The sequence below is a fragment of the Glycine soja genome, chromosome 13 (genome assembly GCF_004193775.1).
Source record: "Glycine soja cultivar W05 chromosome 13, ASM419377v2, whole genome shotgun sequence".
Lineage (NCBI taxonomy): Eukaryota > Viridiplantae > Streptophyta > Magnoliopsida > Fabales > Fabaceae > Glycine > Glycine soja.
In genome coordinates, this window is record NC_041014.1 from 29,968,274 (window position 1) to 29,992,295 (window position 24,022).

Consider the following 24,022-nt stretch of genomic DNA (forward strand, 5'->3'; position numbering starts at 1 on the left):
CCGCAGAATTCGCAGATGGTTTTTGCCGCGTTAATGGAGACATCTTTGGGTTCGAAGTTGATGCTTGGACCTGTGTTGCCTAACAATTGCCTTTCTTGCTGAACTACATAAGAGAATATTTTGGAAATAGCAGGTATGGGATCCATAAGAAGCACGTGTGAACGAATGTTAGTATATTGATCATTCAAACCTCGTAGGAATTGCATGGCCCTATCCTCAAGCTTGCGTTGTGCGATGATGGTGAAGGCACTACAGGAACATCTGATATTGCACGAGCAGATTGAGTCAGGTCTGAAGTTCTCAATCTCGTCCCATATTATTCGTAAACGGGTGAAGTATTCCGTGACTGAGAGGGTCCCTTGTTTCATCGTAGACGCCTCTTGTTGAAGATCGGAGATTCGAAGAAGGTCTCCTTGCGAATATCTGGACTTCAGGTCACGCCAAATCTCCTCAGCTTTGTCCATCCAGAGGATACTTTGCCGTATGGAGGTGGCCACCGAGTGAACTAGCCATGACACGACCATATTGTTGCACCGGCGCCAAGCCCCATAGGTTCTGTCCGTCTTCAGTGGTTCGGGTGCACTGCCGTCTATGAATTCCACCTTATTCTTGGCACTTAGCGCAGTGACCATGGATCTACTCCATGAGTGGTAATTGGTTGAGTCTAAGACTGGAGAGACAAGGGCTATAGCAGGGTTCTCGCTCGGGTGGAGATATAAGTAGCTTTCTGCGCTATTAATCGAAGCTTCATTCATGGTGGATATTGAAGGATAAGAGATGAATAGTATGCGCAGCAGAACTCTTCATCAGAAGAGCTCTGATACCATATTAATGAAACGAAGCAGCATGAAGAAAAGATACGTAATCAGTGAACGTAAAATGATCAGCCTCAGCTTGCTTGTTTATTCATTAATAGTGGAATTTATATACATCTGCAGCATGAGGTTGTTATAACCGACTAACTAATCTAACCAACTCTTTAACCTCTAACTGAAAAGTTGTTATAGCTGTAGTTATACTGTTAACAGTTTTATCCCTAGACGTGGACTTATCACCGATCCGGGCTACTTTAGATTGTATCGGATATGCATTCAACTCTGCACTAACACTATTTTTTATACCGGTTAATGCAGTTCAATCAATGACCTACATATTCAACACCTTTACCGGATCAATCATTGGTCCAAGTTTTATAACATTCGTTTTAGTGACTTGCATTGCATGACAAGAGGATAAATATTTCATTGATCACGATAAACATTATGTACATGCAATTTACATCATGCATACGATAAATAGAATAAAAGAATTGCTTAGAGCAGAGTGTCAAAAGAGCACACCGCACAGGGATGAATAAATGTCAACTGTTGGTCACAAGCAGGTTTGGACTCTTTCATATCTACACTTGAAGGGACCCGCTGTATACATAGATAGTATTGCTCTGATCCTAGGCCCTCACTTAAATTTAAACTATCTAAGTTCTAAAATCCAAGAGGTGCATTCTTCGAGAAGTTGGAATTTCTGATGAGAAGCTATGTTCAAGAAAATTTGCATTTTTTCACGAAATTCACTTGCATCTTCCTTGCACCTAAATGAGCCTGCACATACACATTGCTCAGCCAAATGTGCAGCTTTCACCTGATGGCACCTGGTACACACCAGATCTTGCAGCTGGTATAGCCGTTCTCTTTGTCTTACAGTTTGAAGAAGAGCATTTTCCATCACCTCACGATCATAAGGCTGGCCACACTGTGGCACTGCACAACGCCACTCCTCAGTTAATAAAGCCGAATCACGGCACAAATCCAAGTCTCTGCAGTCATTACAATAGCTGTACCCAAAAAGGAAAAATTAATGCAAATACAGAAATCTTAATGCACTTTTTTTAGACCGTGATAAATATTGTTGGATCCAACATATAAAGACAACGTAAAATTCATCCATATAAATCAGGATTAATGCACAAGCTTGAAAATTCCAAGGGACACAGACAATGTTATCTATCTTAAGAAATATAGTATTGCTAACAAATGCCTTTAGAGATCGAGTTAAAAGAGCAACAAATGTCCTTATGGCATTGTCCAACATTTGCCTAAGAAATAATAGATAGATAGATAAACCCCAACCCTACAAGGCAACAAGCAATTGCACAATGTTGGGAGAAACAACACAACCCCAAAAAGACCTTGGCTGTTTCTAATTTTAAATGAATTTATGTTAGCAGTAACCCTTCTTAAGCAAGAAATTTACACAAATCACATACATGGGCCCATAAAAAAACGATCAGACATTATAAGGAACAGTCAATGGTTTTTATTAAACAAAATTCAATAGTCTGGTAAACAATTAATAACAGGGTTGTAGGCACTTCAGGAATAGTCAAACTCGAGCAAGAAATCTTGTCTTCCAATAACGAAAACTTATTAACTCCTAAAACTAATTGATAATCAAAATCTATATATATTTTTTTTACCTGCATATGACATTGGATAAGACGAAGGAATGACAAGGACCATGAAACTTAGCTTCTGGAGCAAACTCCTTAACATCAACATATTTGAGCAAATTTTTTCTCAAGACCTGCGAGTGGAGGACACAATCAGAACTATTGTTTTGCTCACCAAAATGTAGACCAAAAAAATCAGCAGCAGATGGAGAAAGAAGCCATTCGACTTAAATTACTTAGGCAAGGAAACATATGAATCTGCATGCATTTAACAAGGAAATCTCAATCTCAGACATATTAAAAGTATTCCTATGTGAGACCATGCTGCAGAAGAGCAGCAAGTATATAATATTAATGATACTACTGATTTACAATGTGTTTAGGAATGCGTTAGAGTTGAATGGGAAAAATACACTTTCCAATGCAAAAATTACAAAGCAGCAGGGGAGTTGCTTTTGTGTTGCGTTAAAAAGACCAGACACAAACACACTCTTAGTAATGTCAACACACCTGAGGAAAACAAGTAGAAAAATGAAGCAGCACGTCCTTTGTTACTAGTCCATTTTTTAGAAGTCAATACTTGCTTTAAAATGTGATTGTGTTAAAAGAGTGTTGCTAGCATTGCTCAAACAATTATTACCAAAACTTCATGCTGCACACTGTGGTCAAGGGCGAGGACAGCACAAACATGCTTGATAAATTCCAAGGAAGCATCCCCTCTATGGACATCACCCGTAAGTTGAGGAAGGCCTGATGTACTCTGGTTGTTTTCTGATCTGTTCATACCCTTCATATGAAGACCAATATCGTGAACAATTCCTAGCAGTTTGTGTGTGAAATAAGAGCTAATCTGTGGAATCGAATGTAAAACAAAATAAGAATCAACTAATTTCTCAAACCAAGATAAGATGCAATTTCAATTACTTCTTCTGTCATCGTTATACCTGGTCTTTGGTAAATTCTGTTACTTCTGATTCAAAAGCCTCTGCAGCTCCAATGTTAATTGATGGGGTACAGGAGTCACCATTCTGCAATGAGGCCCTGATTTGTGCTTGTTTTTTTGCATAATTCCAGGGAATATACATGAATTGAGAAACGATGAAAACAAAATGGTCCTGCAGAAATCCATAGTATGAACAACTTAGACACAAATGCAGGCCACTTGTATTAAATCAGTCACCATTTAATTTTCAAATCCAGTAAAATTAATCTTCACACTGTAAAGATTGCTTGCCTTCAACAGTTCTATAAAAAAAAAAAACTACGTACCTCATTGCCCAGAGGCTCTTCGCTATGCGAAGGTATGAGGGAGGGATGTTGTACGCAGCCTTACCCTTGCATATGCAAAGAGGCTGTTTCCGGATTCGAACCCATGACCAACAAGTCACCAAGGCACAACTTTACCGCTGCACCAGGGCTCGCCCTCGCCTTCAACAGTTCTATATTCAAGCTAAAATTCTTACTGGTTAACTTACTTGGATTTTTTTCGGCAAGTATTCAGCAATATTCCAGCTAGATATAATGTCCACTTGAGATTCATCATTTAGAGCTTCATCAGATTTTGTTGGTATTCCACCATAGTTATACTACAACCAGAAAATCACAATAACGTTAAAAATACTTTAAATTACCACAGTTGACAGTTTTATAGCAAAAATTAATGATCTTTGCAAGCAACTAAACCATCCATCATTAGGCATTTGATATCAAAACAAAAATAGCCCAACTAGAAACAAGTACAGCAAGAGATTTAAATATTTATGACAACTACTATCAGTAACATTTTCCCAATAATAATTGTAAGAAAAATTATTTTTCCCTCACATTTGTAAACTTCCATAGTTCAATCATTTTTTTATTTTTCTAACCAACCATTCAGAATAATAATTATGAAATATGCTTGGCAGTCCTGTACTAATTTATTATTATATCTTAGTGACAAACAAGTCCCCTGGCTATTCAGAATTGCTTTAGAATGATTTGAAGATAGAATTCAAATATTATCTTGAAACCAACCCCAGGCTATTCAGAATTGCTTTATAATATGATGCAGTGGAGGCGCTTATTTTTCGATGCTGAAATAGATATGGCCGCCAAGTTTATGGAGGACATAGAAGGCCTCACAATTCATCCTCGCAGGCATGACAAGTGGGTCTGGAAGGGAGACCCAAGCCCAAGTGGGATTTATTCAGTGGAAATGCCATATGAGAATCAGGATAGAGTCTTTAATGATTTATGGGAACTCCAAATTCCAACTAAAGCCTCTTTCTTTGCTTGGAGATTAATTCGGAACAAATTGCCTACAAAGACCAATTTACGTCGGAGAAATGTGGAAATCAATGACAGTATGTGTCCATTCTGCAGAAATTTTGAAGAGGATGCAGCACATTTATTCTTTTCCTGTGATAGGGTCATGCCACTATGGTGGAAATCGATGTCTTGGATAAATAAGGTGGGAGCTTTCCCACAAACTCCGAGGCACCGTTTCCTCCAACATTCCTTTTGCAGGCTTTCGGGTATCAGGATGCAGCGCTGGCAGAGTAGGTGTATATCCCTAACTAGGAGCATTTGGCTCCATAGGAATAGGATTGTCTTCTCAAATGACAATTTCAATGCCAACAAATTGATGGAGGATGCTATATTTCTTTGGCTGGACATGACTTAGAAACCTGGAAAAAGGATTTGACTTACCTTTCCATTACTGGTCTAGTAATATCAGGGATGGTTTTTGTAATAGGGGGGGGGGGGGGGAGTATATACTGGGTAGTTATATACCAAACTTACAGTCAGATGTATGGCAGCCTAATTCTTGTTAATTAGCTTGTATTAGGATACCATATTTCTACACATCTTGGTGCTGATTTGTATTTTGAACAGTAGTTCTTGTACTGCTGATTATATCCAATATAATAGTATTTTTGCTGATAAAAAAAAATCTTGAAACCAACAACTAAGGTTATGTTTGGATTTTTGGTGGGAAGGTCCAAAAGTATGTTTGAGGGTAAAATTAGTTTGGGTCATGTTTGGTTACCCCTTAAAATTATGTTTGAGTAAAATTTTGCCTGCAAACTCAATTTTGGAGAAGCAAGACTTGGGATACTTTTGCAAACTTAAGTTTAACACAAAACTTTATTCCAAACATGCACTAAAGCAGTGAGGCCTAAACAAAGAACAACAAAAAATATGATCAAACCTGATCCATGAATAGCAACGAGCACCAGAACTGCAGTGGTTCAAGCTCAACCCATTCAAATAGATCTCTACAAGAATAAGAAATACAGGGTTTTATATATAGCGACAAACATCAGTTTTAATGTCAATTAAGCTGAATTTGGCAAAAATAGAAAAGACTCATGAGTGATTCTTTCGTCACAACTTTGTGTAATTCAATTGAATTGTAAATTGTTCATTCTTAAATGAAGTTGGACAAAAGTTTCCAGCTTTTGTTATCTTTGGTTGAATTATCCCAAAGATAGCAAGAATATTTTTTTATATAACAAAAGAAAAATATTTCTATGGCTTTTGAAAGACTGACCTTGATTGTATAGTTCTTAACAAACTATCACAGTAAGCTTTGGCTCTAGACAGATCATATTTCCCGGTGTCTATAACAATCTTTGTAAAGTTTGCAAATACAATCGTAGCACCTAACTTGCGGAACTCTGCCAACAACAATGCGAAGACCTTTTGCATGACCTATAAATATCAATGCAATCAAAGGACATGAGTGACATGCAATTAAGAGATTTTAAGTTAGATATGTAAATTGCAATCAAATGAACTAAACAAGGACCTACAAGCCTCCAAATATAACATTAACATCCAAACAGGAGCTATATAATGGAAAACCCAAGTAACAGGTAGGAAAGTAGTATGCAATCTCAGGGAATAATCTAATTCACAAAAGCAATTTGGAAATATAATAAACAAAATTTATGGGAAAAAAAGGAAAAATAAGAAATGAATTTCATTGCATGCACTTAAATAGCTTCTCAGTGTAAATTGTTTACCTTGTGGAGTAACTGGTGGAGAGCTGGATCATGAAGTTTTGATTTAGGGCTGCAACATGGGAAGGAATATAGTAATTAATTAGAAAATATAGGGTGGCTGTTAATATACCTTATAGGCAGTTTGGGCCCATAGGCTCATCTGTGGTAGTTTAACAATGGCAAACAACTAAAGTTAGTCAAAACCTGCAAAGCCATCTATACAGATGTTGCAAAATTGAATCAGCATAAACATTTCCGGATGTAACTGCATCTGCTAGGCACCGCTGGATCAACTGTTTAAGGACTCGAAAGGCTTGTGCACATGAGGTAGACTCATCAAAACCATTTTGATCATTTGTGGAAAATGCTCCAGAATCAAGTTCATGACCAAATCCCAATAGAGTGCCTCCTTCCATTTCATTAACTAGGTTGTACTTGAGAAGAGCATTTACAGCCAGGTGGTGTATCTTCAAATAAATAAAATTTTCATTAATTTTTAAATGCTTGCTCAATTTGGTGAAAGTAACTTCAGATTGTCAAACCTTTAGCTCCACAGTTACGTTTCTATAAGCTCCAGGATATGTAAGAACAGGTTGTTGGACCTATTTTCAAATAGCAAAGCAGTCAATTTAAGGAGATCAAAGATGAACATGTTAAATCATCAAATAATGACTAATAACAAGGAAAAATTATTCCCAGGGGACAACTGAGGCAGAATTTGGGCACCTATAGTATTTATTCCAAAAGGTACAAATCTTTTGAACCCACAGTTAAAATATGATCATAATGTCATACAGACTGGTGAATTAGTTCACTAACTGTTACTAAAACTGGAAGATGTCCCCCAACAGCAGCTGAGTGTTATAGAAAGTTGTTACCACTTACTACTATTTGTAAATAAAAAATAAAAAAAGAGTAGTTGAGTGTATAGTACAGCAACTGGCCAACAGCAGCTTTCATAGGCATGCAGAAATCATTTGTAATAATGATGATGATAATAATATAATTACTTGAGAACAGAACACTAAAGCTTCGCAAAGTTGATAGGAGGAAAACATTAAAGGTCTGTAAAAAATTGAGTTAATAAAGAACCAAAATATCGATATGGCATACCTCATCCACAAAACAGTTCTGTTCACCATTAATTCCACCTAAATCTGGAAGGCCATCATCAGATATCCAAAGTACCTGTACAAATGAATATCTCCTTAATGAACTATCATTTTAGGGAATATACTGAATCACCAAATGTCCTTTAAGAAAAACCTGCACCGACATTTGAATATATCAAAGATAAAATCATTTGGTTCATGTGAGACACAAGGGTGCATTTAAAATCTCAGAAATAGAATTGTTTTCTCAAATGAGGAGTTTAATGGACAGAAATTGATGGAGGACGCAATTTTCTTCTGCTGCCTGTGGCTTAGATATTTAGACAATGATTTTGAACTGCCACTCCACTTCTGGGCCAGCAGTATTAAATCTATTGTGTGTGTATATATATATATATATATAATACATACATACTTTTGCTGACCAAAAAAAATACAAACAAAGAAAAGGAAATAAGTTTCATTTTGTTGATAACATTCCAATAACTTCAAAATTAAAATCAGAACCTGTTGATTATCATGCAATGCTCTTGAAAAGAAGATATCCGCAATAAATATAAGCCAGTAAAGTTCAAAGTTCCCCAACGGTACCTGCAAAAGACGTGCATATGAAAACAAAATGTTAGAAAAATTACAAAAAAAATTCTCAACTCAAGTATTTCTGTTGAGAAAAATTTACCACAGTTAACGACATGTAAAGAGTGTTGCATATGTTTTTACTTGTCTTGATTAACCACTTTGTTTGGTAAACTGAAAATTTCTTTAACAAATAAATCCTCTTATCTATGTTTTTATAATTTTCCCAAAGATATGCTACAAAAGATTGAAGTACTTACATGGGCATATCTTGAGAGAGCAATTCTTTGATTTAGCCATTGGACTGATGCAGCACAACGTTGCATTCCAGTTTTAGCAGCAACTTGTTGCCAGCCAAGAATCTAAAAAAGCCAAAATTAAATATATTAAACAAAAAGAGTGATCTAAATACAGACATACTTGAATAGGACCACTTGTTTAAAAACATTTTTACCTGGTACTGACTATCACGTGCATTATAAGGAACACTCAGGCATGGAAAATTATCCAGAACTTGGATGCCCAATTTTACTAATTGAACATTTGGGCATTCAATGACAGCAACCATAGGCATGTGATTTTCCCTCCCATGACTAAGATTATCAGAGAAGAACAAAATAACTCAGTCCAAAATAAGTAAATAGGAGACAGAATGGGATATTTTAGAATTTCCAGAGCTTATAGAATTTCATAAAAAAGAGAGAATTGGAAAGCCTCATCAATCTTATGAAAACCATAAAGATTGAGCATTGTAAAAATTTGAAGGTGTTATTACTCATAATCTGCTTTTGAACATTAGTTAATGTAACATGTACACAACAGAGTGGCAGACCCCTACGATTAACTCCCCAAATACATGAGTCAGATCAAAATATGGAATTTATGGCTAAAATCAGGTCCAGACAGACCAAACCTTATTTATATTATATATCAACTCAAGTGCTAGTAGCTTATCTATACTCCAGATTCAAAATCTTGTCTCACTCTTACTACACTACAGGCAACAAATCAGTCAGAATTATTACAAATGTATTCTAAAAGAAGAAACTGCATGAGAAAACTCCCTGTTCTTTTTTACAAGTCACTTTATAAAATCTAAGAAGGATTAGATAGTTTTTCCAAGTCTACCCTTAATCTCTAATTACATCATTTTTAATTAGTCTACACTTTCCTATTAAATCCACTTCTCTAATAATCATGCATTGAAATTAATGTGGCATTATAAAGATAGTTAAGGTGGAGAGAGAAATTATTAGAATTAAATAAGGGTAATTCTAGAAAGTTCAGAAAGCATTGTAGTAAAAAACAAAGATAGAAAAAATAACCTGTGACCATTTATTGCTCTTTGCATCACTGCTTCAGCATCCTTGACATGTGCAACATAGTCCAACTGAATATAGGACATAATTGTACATAAACATGAAAATAGATAACTTCAGACACTTAAATGGAGAAATTTTAAAAGATAAAATAATTAGAAGAACAAATACAGATTTCAAGATATACTGCAAGTAAATAAAATGATAAAAAATTGTTGTAGATTTACCTTGAAATTAATGCCATTCCTCGGAGGTGACTCAATAGACAAAGACTGGCAAGCATCGTGAAATTGTCTTTCAAGAAAAGTCGGTGATAAATCTTTGTTTTGATAGGGATTAACTACCACAACAGTTATTGCTTTTAATGCAGGAAAATATCCAACATATATAGCCCGTCCCTCAGAGATGCTGAAGTTAATAAATGAATCTTAAATGTAAAACTACAGCATTAAAAAACAATGCACAAATAATGGAAAAGTCATGAAATTAATTTTAAAATCAATGAGTTTTTAACTTAAAAACTGAATGAAGAAAATAATTAAACAATGAGCCTCCACTTACCTATGGTAAAAATAAAAGAAGGATATAGATTGTTCAAGATAAGCGCATTCAACTGTGGTCTTCATGTGCAATTCACTCAAATTCCATGGTTCTTGTAGACTACGTTTATTAGCAGTTTTGTCCACCTTACATACACAACCAAGCTGGACTATTGCATTAAATTCCAGTGGCACCTTAGTTTCATATACTCCCTGACATAAAAATTGAATTCAGATAAATTCAATGTAACTACAAATCACATAAATTACACAATGAACATAAAGTTGACAATATAATTTAAGCTCTTGACTGTACCTTAATAACAACAATCCAAGAAATATACATGGTTGTAAGAAATGAATCAAATTTGAAAGAACTCCCATTTTATCTGACGTAAAAGATCCTCACAAATTGGAACACAACTAGTCCCTTTGCACATAGCCACAGTCATATATGAAAGTTGATATTAAAAAAACAATATTACAACTATTATTAGTCAATATTCATAAGTTCTACATTTACAGCATGAACAAATCTAGTCATTTTCTTATCAAAATAAGCTAAACCTACATATCAAAATGAAAGACACTCAAAGCCAGGAAAATTTTAGAATGAAGCACTGCCTTGCTCAAAAGAAGATACAATCTAGTGGAACCGTGTTTTACTAAGGCCAACCATACTCTTGGATGGCATTGAAGTGAACAACACAGAAAAAACTAATTTAACCCAGGAAAAAAATAAAGACAACCACCTCATTGTAGAAATCAAACTACCAGTACTAGTATAAGGATTTACGGTACATGAAATTAACAATCAAATTATAGGTTATACAACAAATTGTTCATACAAAAGTAGGAATCAAATTATTTCAGGAGAAACTCTTGGCAAAATAAATTCATTCAACAACTCTTTGTATATTTTAAATTTCAATAATTCAACAGTTGAATATTTATTATCTCAACTATCACACACATCAAATTCTTTATAAATTGGGCATTTGTAATGAGATAATCTTATAGTAAACATTTACTTATATTTTCGATAAAGGGCAAATTATGTTTTTAGTACCACAACTATTGGAGGTTTTGGTTTTTAGTTCCCCAACTTTTGTTTGACTGGTCTTTGTCCTCAAAGTATTTTTTCCGTTATACTGTTCACCCCTGCCGTTTGAGAGCTCCATTAACTGATGACATGTCCTTCCACGTGGCAAATAAGTATGTGCCACATGTCAAATTTGCTGACACATGATTACATATCATATTTTGTATTTTAATAATTTTGAAATTATTGAAAATGTTTTTTATTTAATTAGTTTTATTAGCCCTAACTTTCTCCTCCACAGGGTCTGGTCGCATGAGGTGGTGATGGATCATGGCTCAGATTTGGGTCGTGCGAGGTTGGCGAGGCTGTGGGTTTGGTGCGCACAAGGTTCGTCGGCATTAGTGGTGGTTCCGCCGCAGTGGTTGCATTTGGTGGTGATGGGTAGTGGCTCGGCTTGGGGCTCGGAGGGTAGGTTGGGTTAGGTGATGGTCATGGTGGTTAATTTGGTGTGGCGGCTATGGAGATACAGAAAATTGACCCACTATACAACTTCAAATTCTAATTATTCCAAGCACAAAACTGTCCTACACCACAATTTCAAACCAAGTAGAGACCTGGATCCAGTTGCCAATGTGTGAAAGACAGAAATTTTGATATGATGATATTTGAGAGAAAGAGGGAACATGAAGGTGGTGAGGGCAGTGGTTGTGTTTGCATTTAGTTTTCTGCATTTTGGTTCCGCAGAGAGAGAAAAAGAGAGAGATTGTTAATGATACTGTGGAGGGGAGAGAGTCAATAAAACTAATTAAAAAAAACAATTTTTCAATAATTTCAAAATTATTAAAATACAAAAATATGATTTTTAATCATGTGTCGGCGAATTTGACGCATGGCAGATACTTAGTTGTCCCATGGAAGGACGCGTCATCAGTTAACAGAGCTCTCAAACAGCAGGGATGAACAGTATAATGGAAAAATACTTTGAGGATAAAGACCAGTCAAACAAAAGTTGGGGAACTAAAATAAAACCTCCAATAGTTGGGGGACTAAACATAATTTGCCCTTTCGAAAAATATATTACATGTTTAAAATTTAATAAAAATTCATAGAGTTGCTCTATTCGATAATATCTTTTAAAGGTTGAATTATTAAAATTTAATATATACAAGGTATATTATTGAACGAAGTAACCTAATCCTCACACAGAGAGTTAGATTATAAAGTATGCAGACCTCAACATCAGGATCTGCTAGAAGAGCTGCAAGTTTTTTGCTTGCTTCCCCATATTGAATTTCATTAATTGAGACCTGCAAAATTTCTAAATTAGTATTGCCACATTTAAATAAAAAGATTAATAAGAAAATCTATTTTTAAAAAAGAAAAGCAAGAACCCAGTACCTCATACAAGTTATAACTATGCCGTCCATGAGGAAGAGTCTTGTTAACACGTTTACCCATAAATTCTTCAGTAATGTCTGATCTTGAATTGAGGTAAAAGACTCTAGGAACAGAAACAGGAATCTTATGCATACTCCCATCAACAACAACCCAAGCAAAAAAGTGGCCTATCAGTGAACTGGGAACTAGTTGTATTATCTGAACCAAAAGATTAGAATAAGGAATTTAAAAAATCATACCAATCATATTGAAAAGCTGACTACTTGTAAAATTTAGCATACCTGCCAGTGACGCTTTGTTAAGTCTACCTCAAGCCTTTTAAGATATGAACTGACATGACTTCTGCCCTGATTCCCCTTACCATTCATTTGTCGAAGAACACCATTTACACGGTCAGATTTCTTTGAATTCTCCAATCTGGGAAAGAAAAATCTCTTCATTAGTCAGGTTTTTGTCCAGCAAACAATGTTTAGGAGTAAAGAATCTCAACCTGGTTACTAGTAAAGTCAGTCACAACCATGGGGGGGAATACCATACCACAAAAGCTAGTTGGTGTAGTTTGAGAGCCTAACATCTTATAAACCCCACACTAGAATCTCATACTTCCATGTGGGACTCAATTCTCATACCATGCAACTGCATCCTACCATCCCACCACACTCCAAAGCTCCAATGCCCACACTGCTAGAAAATCTCACATCGCCTGACTCAATTCTTAGGGTGTAGCTTATATATCCGTTGGACAACTTCACTTAAAACCAATTGGTTTTAAGCTGAAATCTAACATATTATCAGAGCTTATAGCCCATCTTGGTTCTCGCCTATTCTAGTAGTCTCGCCTATTTTGGCAGGCATTTGTGGAGGGGAGATGTTAGGAGTCCTACATCGCCCGCCTTAGTTCTCAGGGTACAACTTATATATTTGTTGGACAACTTCACTTAGTGCTAATTAATTTTAAGCTGAAATCTAACACAAGGGTTACATACTAGCCATTTGATTAGTCCCAAGTAAACAATGCAATGCCAGCATCACCACCCATGCCACTCATTTGCAGCTGAGAGACACAAGAAAAGCTTTGATAACAATTGATAAGAACCTTGAGAGAACCACACCATAAAAGCTAGCCATTTCATAGTTCTTGTAATGTAGGTTAGGGTCTAACTCAACCCCAAAAGCTAGCTCATAGGTTGAAGGTTGCCCCCTACTTACATACTATATCTTGACACTATGTCTAGTCAATGTGAGATTTGGATTTTTCTCAATACACCACCTCTCGGCCAACACTTTTTGGACTTGATGCATGGATAACATGGTGGGTATCAGTGTATGTAAATATATAACTGTGAAAACACTTTTTTATATTGATTGTAAGGGCTGTTAGCTTTTGCTAACAGCACCCATATAGTAATAAAAAGCTACTGTAAGGGCTGTTAGCTTTTGCTAACAACACCCATCTAGTGTTAGTCAGTAATTCAGGGTGTGTAAGGGCTTTGCTAACTCCACCTCAATAGGGTCAGGCAGTTATAATTCTGTTAGGATTAGTTAGAATCAGTTATGGTTAGTTCAGCTGTGTAGAGGAAACAGTTATGGTTAGTTCACCTGTATAAATACCTCAATTGTAACTAACTCTAACTAACTTTTTAGATCAATAATATCAGCTTTTCTTCTTCTTTTTCTCCTGTGTTCTCTCTCAGTTTATGGAAAAGTGGGTGATTCCTTTTAATGGATTTGGGATAAGACTTGAATACCATCTTAAAATGTGGTTTTGCACCTAACTCAACCCTAAAAGCTAGCGTGTAGGGTGAGGGTTGCCCCTTACTTATACACTCTATCTTGACACTATCTTTAGCCGATGTGAAACTTGGATTTTTTATGGAACTTGACACTAACCCAACCCCAATAGTAGTCAATGTCTAAGGCCTTACAAAACCCCACAGTAGAACCACATACTTCCAATGTGGGACTCAAGTCCCATACACTGCAATTGGATCCTAACACATTATTCATGGTTGGCCCTTCCAGTAGTTCTGGTGGCATATTCAAAGAAAACTGTAGATATTTGTGGTTATCCTATTGTTGTTCTCCAAATTTGAATATCTTGATTGTTGTTGATTAATTTTTGAATAGCTTAGTAAGTACCAAATTCTTGACATAAGACTTGTCTCATACAAAATTCTGAAACAAAGTAATTGCGCAATATACAGGAATATAAACTTCTACTATAAAGTAAAGGAATTTTTTTCAGTAGATCATCCAGCAGATGTAGGTTTAATACGTTGTTTATCTCTTTCCTTTAAACAACCCAAGACAGTCTTTTGGAACTTGCTCTTAGAATGGGAACCACCCCAAAGAACTTCCTAATATCGATGCATGAACTTAAATATTTAGGTAGCAATGAGACTTTACCTTCGCTTCTTTCTCCTTTCCAGAATATCTTTCCACGTTTGCTTCTTTATTTGAAGCCATCCTTCATAATCTACATTTTTGTCAACTTTTTGTTGTAATGGTTTATTATGCTGTTGCTCTACATCTTGATCATTGAGCTTCCCTGAATGTCGTTCATTATTAGCTTCATAATGCCGTATAATTGGTCTAGGCCTGCATGTAGAACTCCTGTCCTTGTTTCCAAAGTCCTCCAACTCATTAACAATATCATCATCAATCACAAGAGGGACACGATTTGAGTCATTATGCTTTTTTGAGTGCTCATTCCTATTCATTGATTTAAAGGCATCAACTAATTTCCGTTGGCGAAACTTGTCCTCCTTCTCACGGACCTTCTTATGCAACCAATCAGGATGAACCACCCTAGGGACGGGATTTGCAACCTTCAAGCATTAAACTCTTTCAGAAAAAAAATGAGCAAACAAAAATGGATTATTTCAAATCCAGAAAGAAAAAATTGAATGAACCTTTTGCATTGCAGCAGGAATAGTGATAATTTTTTGAATTGCAGAACTAAGCCGCTGCTTGTAATAGGACCAGTCAATTATGGATCGAATGTCAACATCTGATGAGACCTTGCACCATTTTCGGACATAGAACTTCATTACCTCTGCAAACATTAAGCATACACCTCCTTATTTAGAATGTAAACAAGAATAAATTTGTTATTATTTGTGACTTGAAGAAACTCAAAAATAAAAAGTTACCAGCATCAGTTTCAAATATTGCCACAGGAACAGCACGCTCACTTACTGGCGTGCCCTGCAAAAACAATGACCTTTTAAGATAAAAGTAACTAGGCGATAAAGAAGCTGATTATTGTGGGTAAATGAAAAGGGATAAAATTATGTGATTTATGAATTTTCCATTTTATACATGGATCACACCTTGGGTTCACTTGCTACTATGTACTGACATCGAAGACCTTTATCTTTGACCATTGTATCGCCAAGAAAGTCAGCCAGACGTCTAGCAGTGGTAACAGCACAAGACTTCTGCAGACCATAATCAGCTAAAGATTTGCTCATGGTACTTGATTCTGATATATAATCAAGCAACTCACTGTCTGCAATATCCTTTCCCTGGTTCTGTATGACAGAAAGAGGTGATATAATAAGGAAACAGAAAGTTGTATCAGGTCACAATCATCAATATCTTCCACAAACTAATTTGAGCAAACATATATCAATGCTCTTAAATATCATTCAATTATACTAGGAAGTAGAAATTAAAATGAATATCTTTAGCATACATCAAGAAGATCAAGCCAGCCATTTGCCACCGAAGCAACAGCTGAATAGCATTCCTCTAAAGTTGAACCATGGAGAAACTTGTCAAAAAGTTCAGCCTGTTACAAGAAATGTGTTTCACATTATAAAAATGAGAACTTCAAATGGACATTCTAATTTTGCATTCAGAACAGAATAAACATTAAAAAGAACCTCAACATTGAACAATGGTTCAAGGTTGTGTTTCAGATTTTTTTTAAAAAGATGTGATGACAAGGTATAAATAAAAAATACATCAAGAGAATTTCATCAAAGGTATCACATGAGACAATCCAGAGAATTGACAACCACCAAGTTTGGAGCTACTATTTCTGCAAAATCTAGAAAGTATAATTTTTTAAATACCAATTTCTATCCAAAAAACAAAACTGTTAGTAGTTAATATAATATACAAATTCATCCACTTTAACTAGTTTTGGTTCCACAGATGTTGGCATCCTTGCTTTTCAGCCTTGAATTAAAAACAATGACAGCTACATCATTCCATTATGAAAGAGGTTTCAGGAAGAAACTAAAATTACATATTGTTATTATTATCAGAGCATATTGTATGATTGTATGCTTGGAGCTAATGATCACTATTCTTTATCAACATACCTGGAAAACTTTTATTAGCTTCAGTTCACCTCTGCGTTTGATCTCAAAACCTTTAAGCTCTGCAAGGGTTCCATCATCATTAAAAACGGCATATCGCTTCTTAATTAAAATTCCTTCTTCCTTGGAAGCGGGAAGGATCATTGCCTACATCAAAGAAAACAATATAAGCCATTTAAATATACTCAAACTCAGAAAAACATTTAAATCATAAAGTCAGGCTACATTTTACCTTGTACGGTCCATCCACCTCAAATTCGATAGAGCATTCACTGTGAGTTGTATACGTTTTCCTGATTGGATCTGTGAGTGTCTGTCAGAAAATTAAAATAGAAAGAATGTAGTAATCAAAAGTAACAGCAAAGCACTAACTGCAAAACACCAAAGCAGAAGAATCTGCATCAATTGTGAATTAAATAAATCATTTACAGATAAAATTAAAAGCTGACCTGGTATTGATCATTTGAGTTATTTATTGCCACATCAACATTAAGCATAACACATGGGTATGAGATTGTAAACTTCTTCTTTGGGTCTCTGAAATCCATTAAATATGATAATCATTTATAATTTCTAGCAATAACAATTTGGAAGAAACAGGGTAAAAAGTAGGTAGGATCCAACCCAATATATTGCCTACAGTCAACAACTGAAGCTACACTAAATGCAGGAGGAATGATGCAAGAATATCCAATCCAATTATCCTAGCTTTGGTTCCTTGCGAGACTGATCTGAGTCTGAGCTTGGAACCATGTTGCTGGCAAGCTAATCTAATTACATGTACTGTTTTGTACCTCTGGTACTCACAATATATATAAATATAATTTATCTTTGCTGATAAAAAAATAAATAAATAAATAAATAAACAATTAGGCAACCACATCAATGTCGCATTTGAAAGTCATCAATTTCCATAATTTCTTCATAATATGAACAAATTAAAAAATGATCATATTAGAATACCCAGAGTTCAAGCTGCTGTCACTAAAATAAAAACAATCAATTAAAATTTCAATACATGTAGTGTCATCATATATGAACAGAGCATACCTTGTTTTAAAAGTGAAATTTTCTGGAAAAGATCCAGGTAGTGCACACCAGATACCATCAGTGTCTAGTTCAAGTGGTTTTCCTATTTTCTCTACTAGCAAGCGAGCATTCTGAATGATTTTTGCACCAGTATATGTCACTACTCCAGCCATTTCCATGGAGTACCATCTTGCACCCCTGTAAGATAAAAATCAAATCAATGCACGGGATGACTCAGAAGAAAAAATAGCATATGTAACTAAATAAAGTCCAATGATGAAACATCAAGAAACTATAGAGATCAATATACTCACTTGCGCATGACGTATCCATAAAAGGAATTAAGTATACACTTGTGAGCAAGTTGCAATGAATCATAAAGCACAACCATATCCTGATCATGAAATAATAATTAAAATGAAATCCTGTCACAATGAATTGTGGAAGAACCATAACAAATATCATCCATACCTGTGCTTCCTGGATCTTTATAGAATTTCCACTAGCCTTGGCCTCTGACAGTTTTCCCTTCCAAACCTTATTGAGACCTTTATATTCATATCTTCTATCCCGGAAACTTCAACCAGATAGCACAAAACAGAGGCTTAGTACAACGCAAGCAATGAAAAAATGTGGAGTAGAAACTTAAAGAGTATGTCTAAAGGTTAACCTCACATTATATCCATGAGCAATATGACAAATATGGTCCACAGATTATAACATATAAGGACATACTACTTACTCTGCTTCAAACTAGATATGCAAAGGTTAACTTTATTATTCAAAATTAATCTTCAAAGATCTTCACTCACCTGCGAACAGTGTCAACATAAAATGGATTTTCACGCATGCAGATTCCTGCTTCACGAAGTTCGGTAACAGGTTTGTCAAGTACCCGTTTATATGCCTGGGGAATCCATCAAGATTTAGTATGTCATAACATTATTTAAACAAGCATGGTCAATAAAACAGCCATAACCTTCTGGCAATATTTCTTTAAACGCTCTTTCAGTCTTGATTGTTGCTCTGCCTTGGGAAGGTCAAGAAAAGATTTTGATGATTTCTCAGAATAGTGAGATAAGGCTCTGTTGTTCTTCTCAGAATCATCAACAAACTCTGATTCAATCTGTGTCTTTAAAGCATAATAGTCACTGAAGAATTTCAAATGAAAGTTATAGTCAATCATCAATCATTTATTAATTTTTCAAAATTGGGCTAAACAATCTTCAGAACAGGAAACATTAAGTAAAAAGAAAATTAAACCTTTTCTTAGCCATGAATGTTTCTCCACGCCAAACCCACTCAAGTTTGCGTAGGCAAGTCTTTCCGGGACGATTAAAATCACATGCAGTGCAAACTTCCTCCGTAACAATTGACGGTGGCTGCAATTAGGAAAGAAACTTCCCTCAGGGAATTGGAGATTCATATTTATCAGAATTTCAAAATTCAGGATGACAATTCCTAGTGGGGTATAGACAAATCAAACAGAAAACAAGCATATCCTTAACTTATCTCCTGGCATTTAACTTTAAATGCTTATCCACACTAAACCTTTCCCATAAAAAGCTAAGAAACAACTCTATCAACAATCACAAGTGTGTAAGACCACAACAAAATCCATTCCACCAGCTGAGTATTTTCATATATGCCAGAGACTACATAAATGCCATATTCCCATTAAATATGCTTCAACTGCTTATTGCACTTATCCTTGACTTTTACTAGTCTTATTCACATTATTTTGAAAAATCATCTAAGGATAATTGGAGAACACACTAGTGATATTTAAAAACATTCATGCCAAACATATAACACAGTGCAACGTAGGAACAGAAGACTTCAAACAGATAAACAAATTATCTCATTTTTTTTTTTTTGGAAGGCTGAAAATATATATTTTATCTCATTTTGTCTACATGTTTTTCTGTTTTGATATTTATATTATTCAATATAGTGGTAAAGACTTAATTTTCAATGAATAAATCTTCTATACCATGGTTAGACCCATGCAGCAAAGGAAGGTCTTACAAGTGTATTCACAAAGGCCATAATCCAAGGCTCAATTGCAATTAGGAGAAGGGGTATGGAAAGCGAGTAACATGGGAATGTGAATCTGACAAATGGGGAAAGCTTTATGTGGTGGGCATCATGTATATCTTTTTTTCTATTTCAGCATCTTATGAATGTGAGTTTGGGCATAACTCAACCCCAAAAGCTAGCTCATATGGTGAGAGTTGTCCCCCACTTATATGCTCTATATTGGTGTTATCTCTAGCCAATGTGGGAATTGGGTTTTTCCCAATACAGCTCATAGCTTGGGGCCAAAGGATTTTCATCCTTGGCTGGGAGCATTTTGCTCTTTTATTTCTGTAAGTTGTATCTGTTTTCAATCAAAATACACCCTTCAGTTGGATAGTATTAGAGTAGTAGAGTAGAATTACTCCTTTTCTTTTTATTCAGTCTAGCATGATTAGTTATTATAGTTAACTCAACTAACCTTGGGTTAGTTGACAGTTGTATTAACAGAGATGTGTACAGCTGTCTTAGCTCTAGTACAAATATTAGAGGTGTAACTGTTTTTCAGTTGGGTTGTTAATATCAACTTCTTCATTCTCTGTTTAGTGTTTTCTCTCTGTCGTTTATAGAAAGCTTTTAGATAGTGTCTGTTTCTATCAACTTGAATATCCTGCTAAAGAGCAATAATATAAAATACAAATATCATCATACCTGAAGTCGGTTTGTTAAAATTATGTTGGATACATAGCAGCTACATCCAGATGATAAATGAGGGGACATTCTTCACGTATTGGTGCTTCTCGTAATTTTACAAGCTGCATGCATAAGGAGAAGTATGTCTTATTGATGACAAGCATATTGTAATTTCCAGAGTTTTAGACCACAATAAACAAATGTACAAATCATAGCCATTGTGATGACATATGAGTAGCAAATACTGATCTTTATTCTTGAAAAAATAAAACCAAACAGTTAAAATATTACAGATGTAGACATGATTATTATATGCTAGTAAATACATGAAAATTTGACCAGACAAAAATCAGAATCAGTACCTTTTCCATGATTGCATTCTTTACTTCATCATAATTAGAAACAAATTCCAAATCCATCTTACCCTCCACTGTTATAGCATACTGTAGATCTCGATCAAGGTTGTTGATAAGTTGCTGGAACCATGCCATTCCATGGTTAGTGAAACATACTTACAGAAAGATATCATAATTGAGTTACTAAAATATAAACTACTAGAATTGGAACAAACAACAACTAAACATACAAAAATTGCTAAGATTGTGCATATTTTGTAATATAAAGGAATGCTAGTCACTGGTAAAGTAATTCAAGAAGATAGAAACAACAAACCTGATAGGCGGATGGCTCGAGTTTAAAACTAGATGGAATATCAGATCTGAATACACCACTTTCAAGACACTCCACATGACCACCAATGTACGTCTCACTCTCAAGAAGATGATTATTATAAAACTTCTCTGGATCAGATTGGTGTTTGTTAGGACATATAACATTAGCCTTGTATGCCTGTAAAAGATGCAAACACAATTACAAGGGAAACCAGCGACCATGAAATGAACAAATTTAAGCAGAGAATTTCAACATGAATGAATACATGCATAAGAGCCCACCTGCACCATAAGCAACATTTCACAGAGGGTTCCACTACCTTTGCGCAAAACCTCATCTGGTGACATGGGTATAATGGTTGCAAGAGAGAAAATAAAGGGATGAACATAAGTTGTATATAAGTAATAAGTTGCCACTGCGTCAGAAACAGAATAGGAGGCCATCATCTGCAATAACAATTAATAAATAAAATGAGTAGCATGTCTCATGACCAACAAGAAGCATAACTTTTCAGATTGAAAACTCCAATGTCAAAGTAGAACATACCCTAACTCTGAAAGAATAAAACAGGGATAAAAATAATGCTCCTTAGTCCTTTCCAACATAAAACAACTTAAAGATTATACAGTTCATCAATTCTTGTTAAACAAAGGCATGATATGTCAGAACAATTTCTTAATTTAAATTGCTTTTTTGCCTTAAGTGAATCTCAGTAATCCAAATTGGGAACAATCATTAAGCTACACCAATCCCATGAACTCAGTGAGTTGGGGTACAAGGATATGCACTATAATCCCACTGTTGAGATATATATTTGCCAGAAGTAGAACCAAACAAATTAGGAAACATCTGTTTTATCCAGAAAATAAGCATCAAGTAAAAGGTCCTCTTTTAATCTAACATAGCAACGTCTATCAAAACCAATTGCACCACAATTTATTAGGCAAATAAGACCACTATTTCACTATCCTCCCTTTCAATGACTGGTGAATAGCAGTGGCAATCAAATCAATACTTAATTTGACCACAATCATGGCATGCAAGCCAACAAGAGAAAAAAGGCATTCAAATATATTCACTACTTATTCATACACTATTTTATCAATAGTCAAAAAACAAAAAAATTCACTACTTACAATGCTTCATCTCCAATACACAACATCAAACCAATTTAATAAACGATACAGATATCACTTCAAATCAATCATACCTGTGGCTTTTCCTTTGCAAAGCAAACCATGTCCTCAGGGTTCACCTCCAATGGATCATAACCCAACTTTGCTTTTGTAACAGCCTAAATAAAAACAAAGGACAAACTTGGTTAATCAGAAATTTATGAGACAATGACTTATTCCTACATTATTTATTATAACAGGCAAGGAAAGTGTTCAAGTTAATGTAAAAATAAAAGTTTTTTTATCAAATGTAACGAATATAAAATTTTGAAAATGATTTTCACAATATAATAAATAAATGAATACATGGTTAAGTGGATAACTTGTTGAACAAATATTATTTTATGACTTTATGCACACAGCACTCCTCCAGGACCAAACTGTTTACAATTCTATCCTGATAATTCAGTGTCACACTGAAAAAGAAATAAATGCATGTCCATCTGAATAAGGTAAAATCATGTCCTACTAAGAAAAATATAGCATGACACTTCATCGCTTGCTCCAAAAGTTGACTGGGCCCATGTAAGCATTGCCCATATAAATGGATAAATTTTTACACAATGAGGAGGTGATATACAGGATCAAAGGATGAGATTGACCCATTGTGAAGCATTTTAGTTAGGAAGAGGAATATAATTAGGGAGAAAGCATCCAGGGTAAGTTGGAAGAACGCACATAAATCCTTTTAGCAATGCCAAAAACAACAAAAGGAAAAGAAAATACAAGCTCATCTATCAAAACAAACCCCTCCAATCCTCTGAATATTTGGCATGAAGTTTCAATTATATGTTATAAGCAGAAAGAAGCCATAAAAATTATTTTAACTAATCATAACACTGGAATAACAACACAACCTATAGAATACTAGCACTTCACTCCATTGGAATCAGAGCTTATTAGCCTCAAACTATATTGTCCACTGAGCTGGAAAAAAGCCAAAAACAGTGCACCATAATTGGGATTTTCATTCCTTGCACTTACCAATCCTTTAAAGTTATTAAAACTGAGTTTAACTTTTTTAACTGGGTGAATGGGCATAACTGTGAAAACAGTTTTGTATTTTGTTTGTAAGGGCTGTTAGCTTTTGCTAACAACACCCATTTCGTGGTAGTTAGTAATTCAGGGAGTACAAGGGCTTTTCTAACTACACCTCAATAGGATCAGTTAGTTAGCTTTCTGTTAAAGTTAGTTAGCTTTCTGTTAGAGTTAGTCGGCTTTCTATTATAGTTAGTTTTGTTGTATTTTCTGTTAGAGTTAGTTATAGTTAGTTTTGTTGCATAGAGGTTTATAAATACCTCGATTGTAACTATCTCTAACTAGTTTTTCAGATCAATAAAAATCAGCTTTGTTCTTTTCTTTTTTCTCTGTTATCTCTCTACTTTCCTCTCAGTTTATCAAAAAGTTTTAATGTATAATAATTCTACAGTCTCAATGCTAGCAGTTCTGAAATCCATAAAAAAATTATTAGCACATTCCAAGTTCCAGGTTCCTATCTTTCATTAAGGCTTCTTTCCTTTATAAAGAAAAAGACAGTAGTTAGAATGTGCTTTTTGTTGGCAAGAGAGAAAATACTCTTCTTTGCTTCCAGTTCAACTTTAAGCATTTACTGAGCTCCCTGTTTTCTGCATTAAATTTCATTTGGGAATGTCCAAAATGGAATTTGGCTTAACAATTAACATCTTACA

General features: G+C 35.0%; 1 protein-coding gene across 1 annotated transcript in view; it reads right to left on the reverse strand.

Moving 5' to 3' along the window:
* Positions 1-1,202: 1,202 nt before the first annotated feature.
* The window catches only part of LOC114382174 (DNA polymerase epsilon catalytic subunit A-like), a 28,434-nt gene continuing 5,614 nt past the window's right edge, over positions 1,203-24,022 (reverse strand). The window contains 40 exon segments of the mRNA XM_028341407.1: positions 1,203-1,831; positions 2,474-2,580; positions 3,087-3,296; positions 3,391-3,561; positions 3,922-4,032; positions 5,640-5,706; positions 5,982-6,142; positions 6,457-6,505; positions 6,640-6,902; positions 6,978-7,037; positions 7,549-7,623; positions 8,055-8,138; positions 8,384-8,485; positions 8,578-8,716; positions 9,449-9,513; positions 9,670-9,850; positions 10,004-10,194; positions 12,256-12,330; positions 12,422-12,619; positions 12,703-12,838; positions 14,828-15,249; positions 15,334-15,476; positions 15,574-15,628; positions 15,754-15,954; positions 16,119-16,214; positions 16,753-16,896; positions 16,982-17,062; positions 17,199-17,286; positions 17,800-17,976; positions 18,093-18,172; positions 18,250-18,355; positions 18,591-18,685; positions 18,758-18,929; positions 19,042-19,160; positions 20,506-20,531; positions 20,534-20,609; positions 20,850-20,963; positions 21,160-21,336; positions 21,441-21,605; positions 22,370-22,453. Coding sequence (XP_028197208.1) covers positions 1,471-1,831; positions 2,474-2,580; positions 3,087-3,296; positions 3,391-3,561; positions 3,922-4,032; positions 5,640-5,706; positions 5,982-6,142; positions 6,457-6,505; positions 6,640-6,902; positions 6,978-7,037; positions 7,549-7,623; positions 8,055-8,138; positions 8,384-8,485; positions 8,578-8,716; positions 9,449-9,513; positions 9,670-9,850; positions 10,004-10,194; positions 12,256-12,330; positions 12,422-12,619; positions 12,703-12,838; positions 14,828-15,249; positions 15,334-15,476; positions 15,574-15,628; positions 15,754-15,954; positions 16,119-16,214; positions 16,753-16,896; positions 16,982-17,062; positions 17,199-17,286; positions 17,800-17,976; positions 18,093-18,172; positions 18,250-18,355; positions 18,591-18,685; positions 18,758-18,929; positions 19,042-19,160; positions 20,506-20,531; positions 20,534-20,609; positions 20,850-20,963; positions 21,160-21,336; positions 21,441-21,605; positions 22,370-22,453 — 5,427 coding nt within the window. The 3' untranslated portion in view covers positions 1,203-1,470.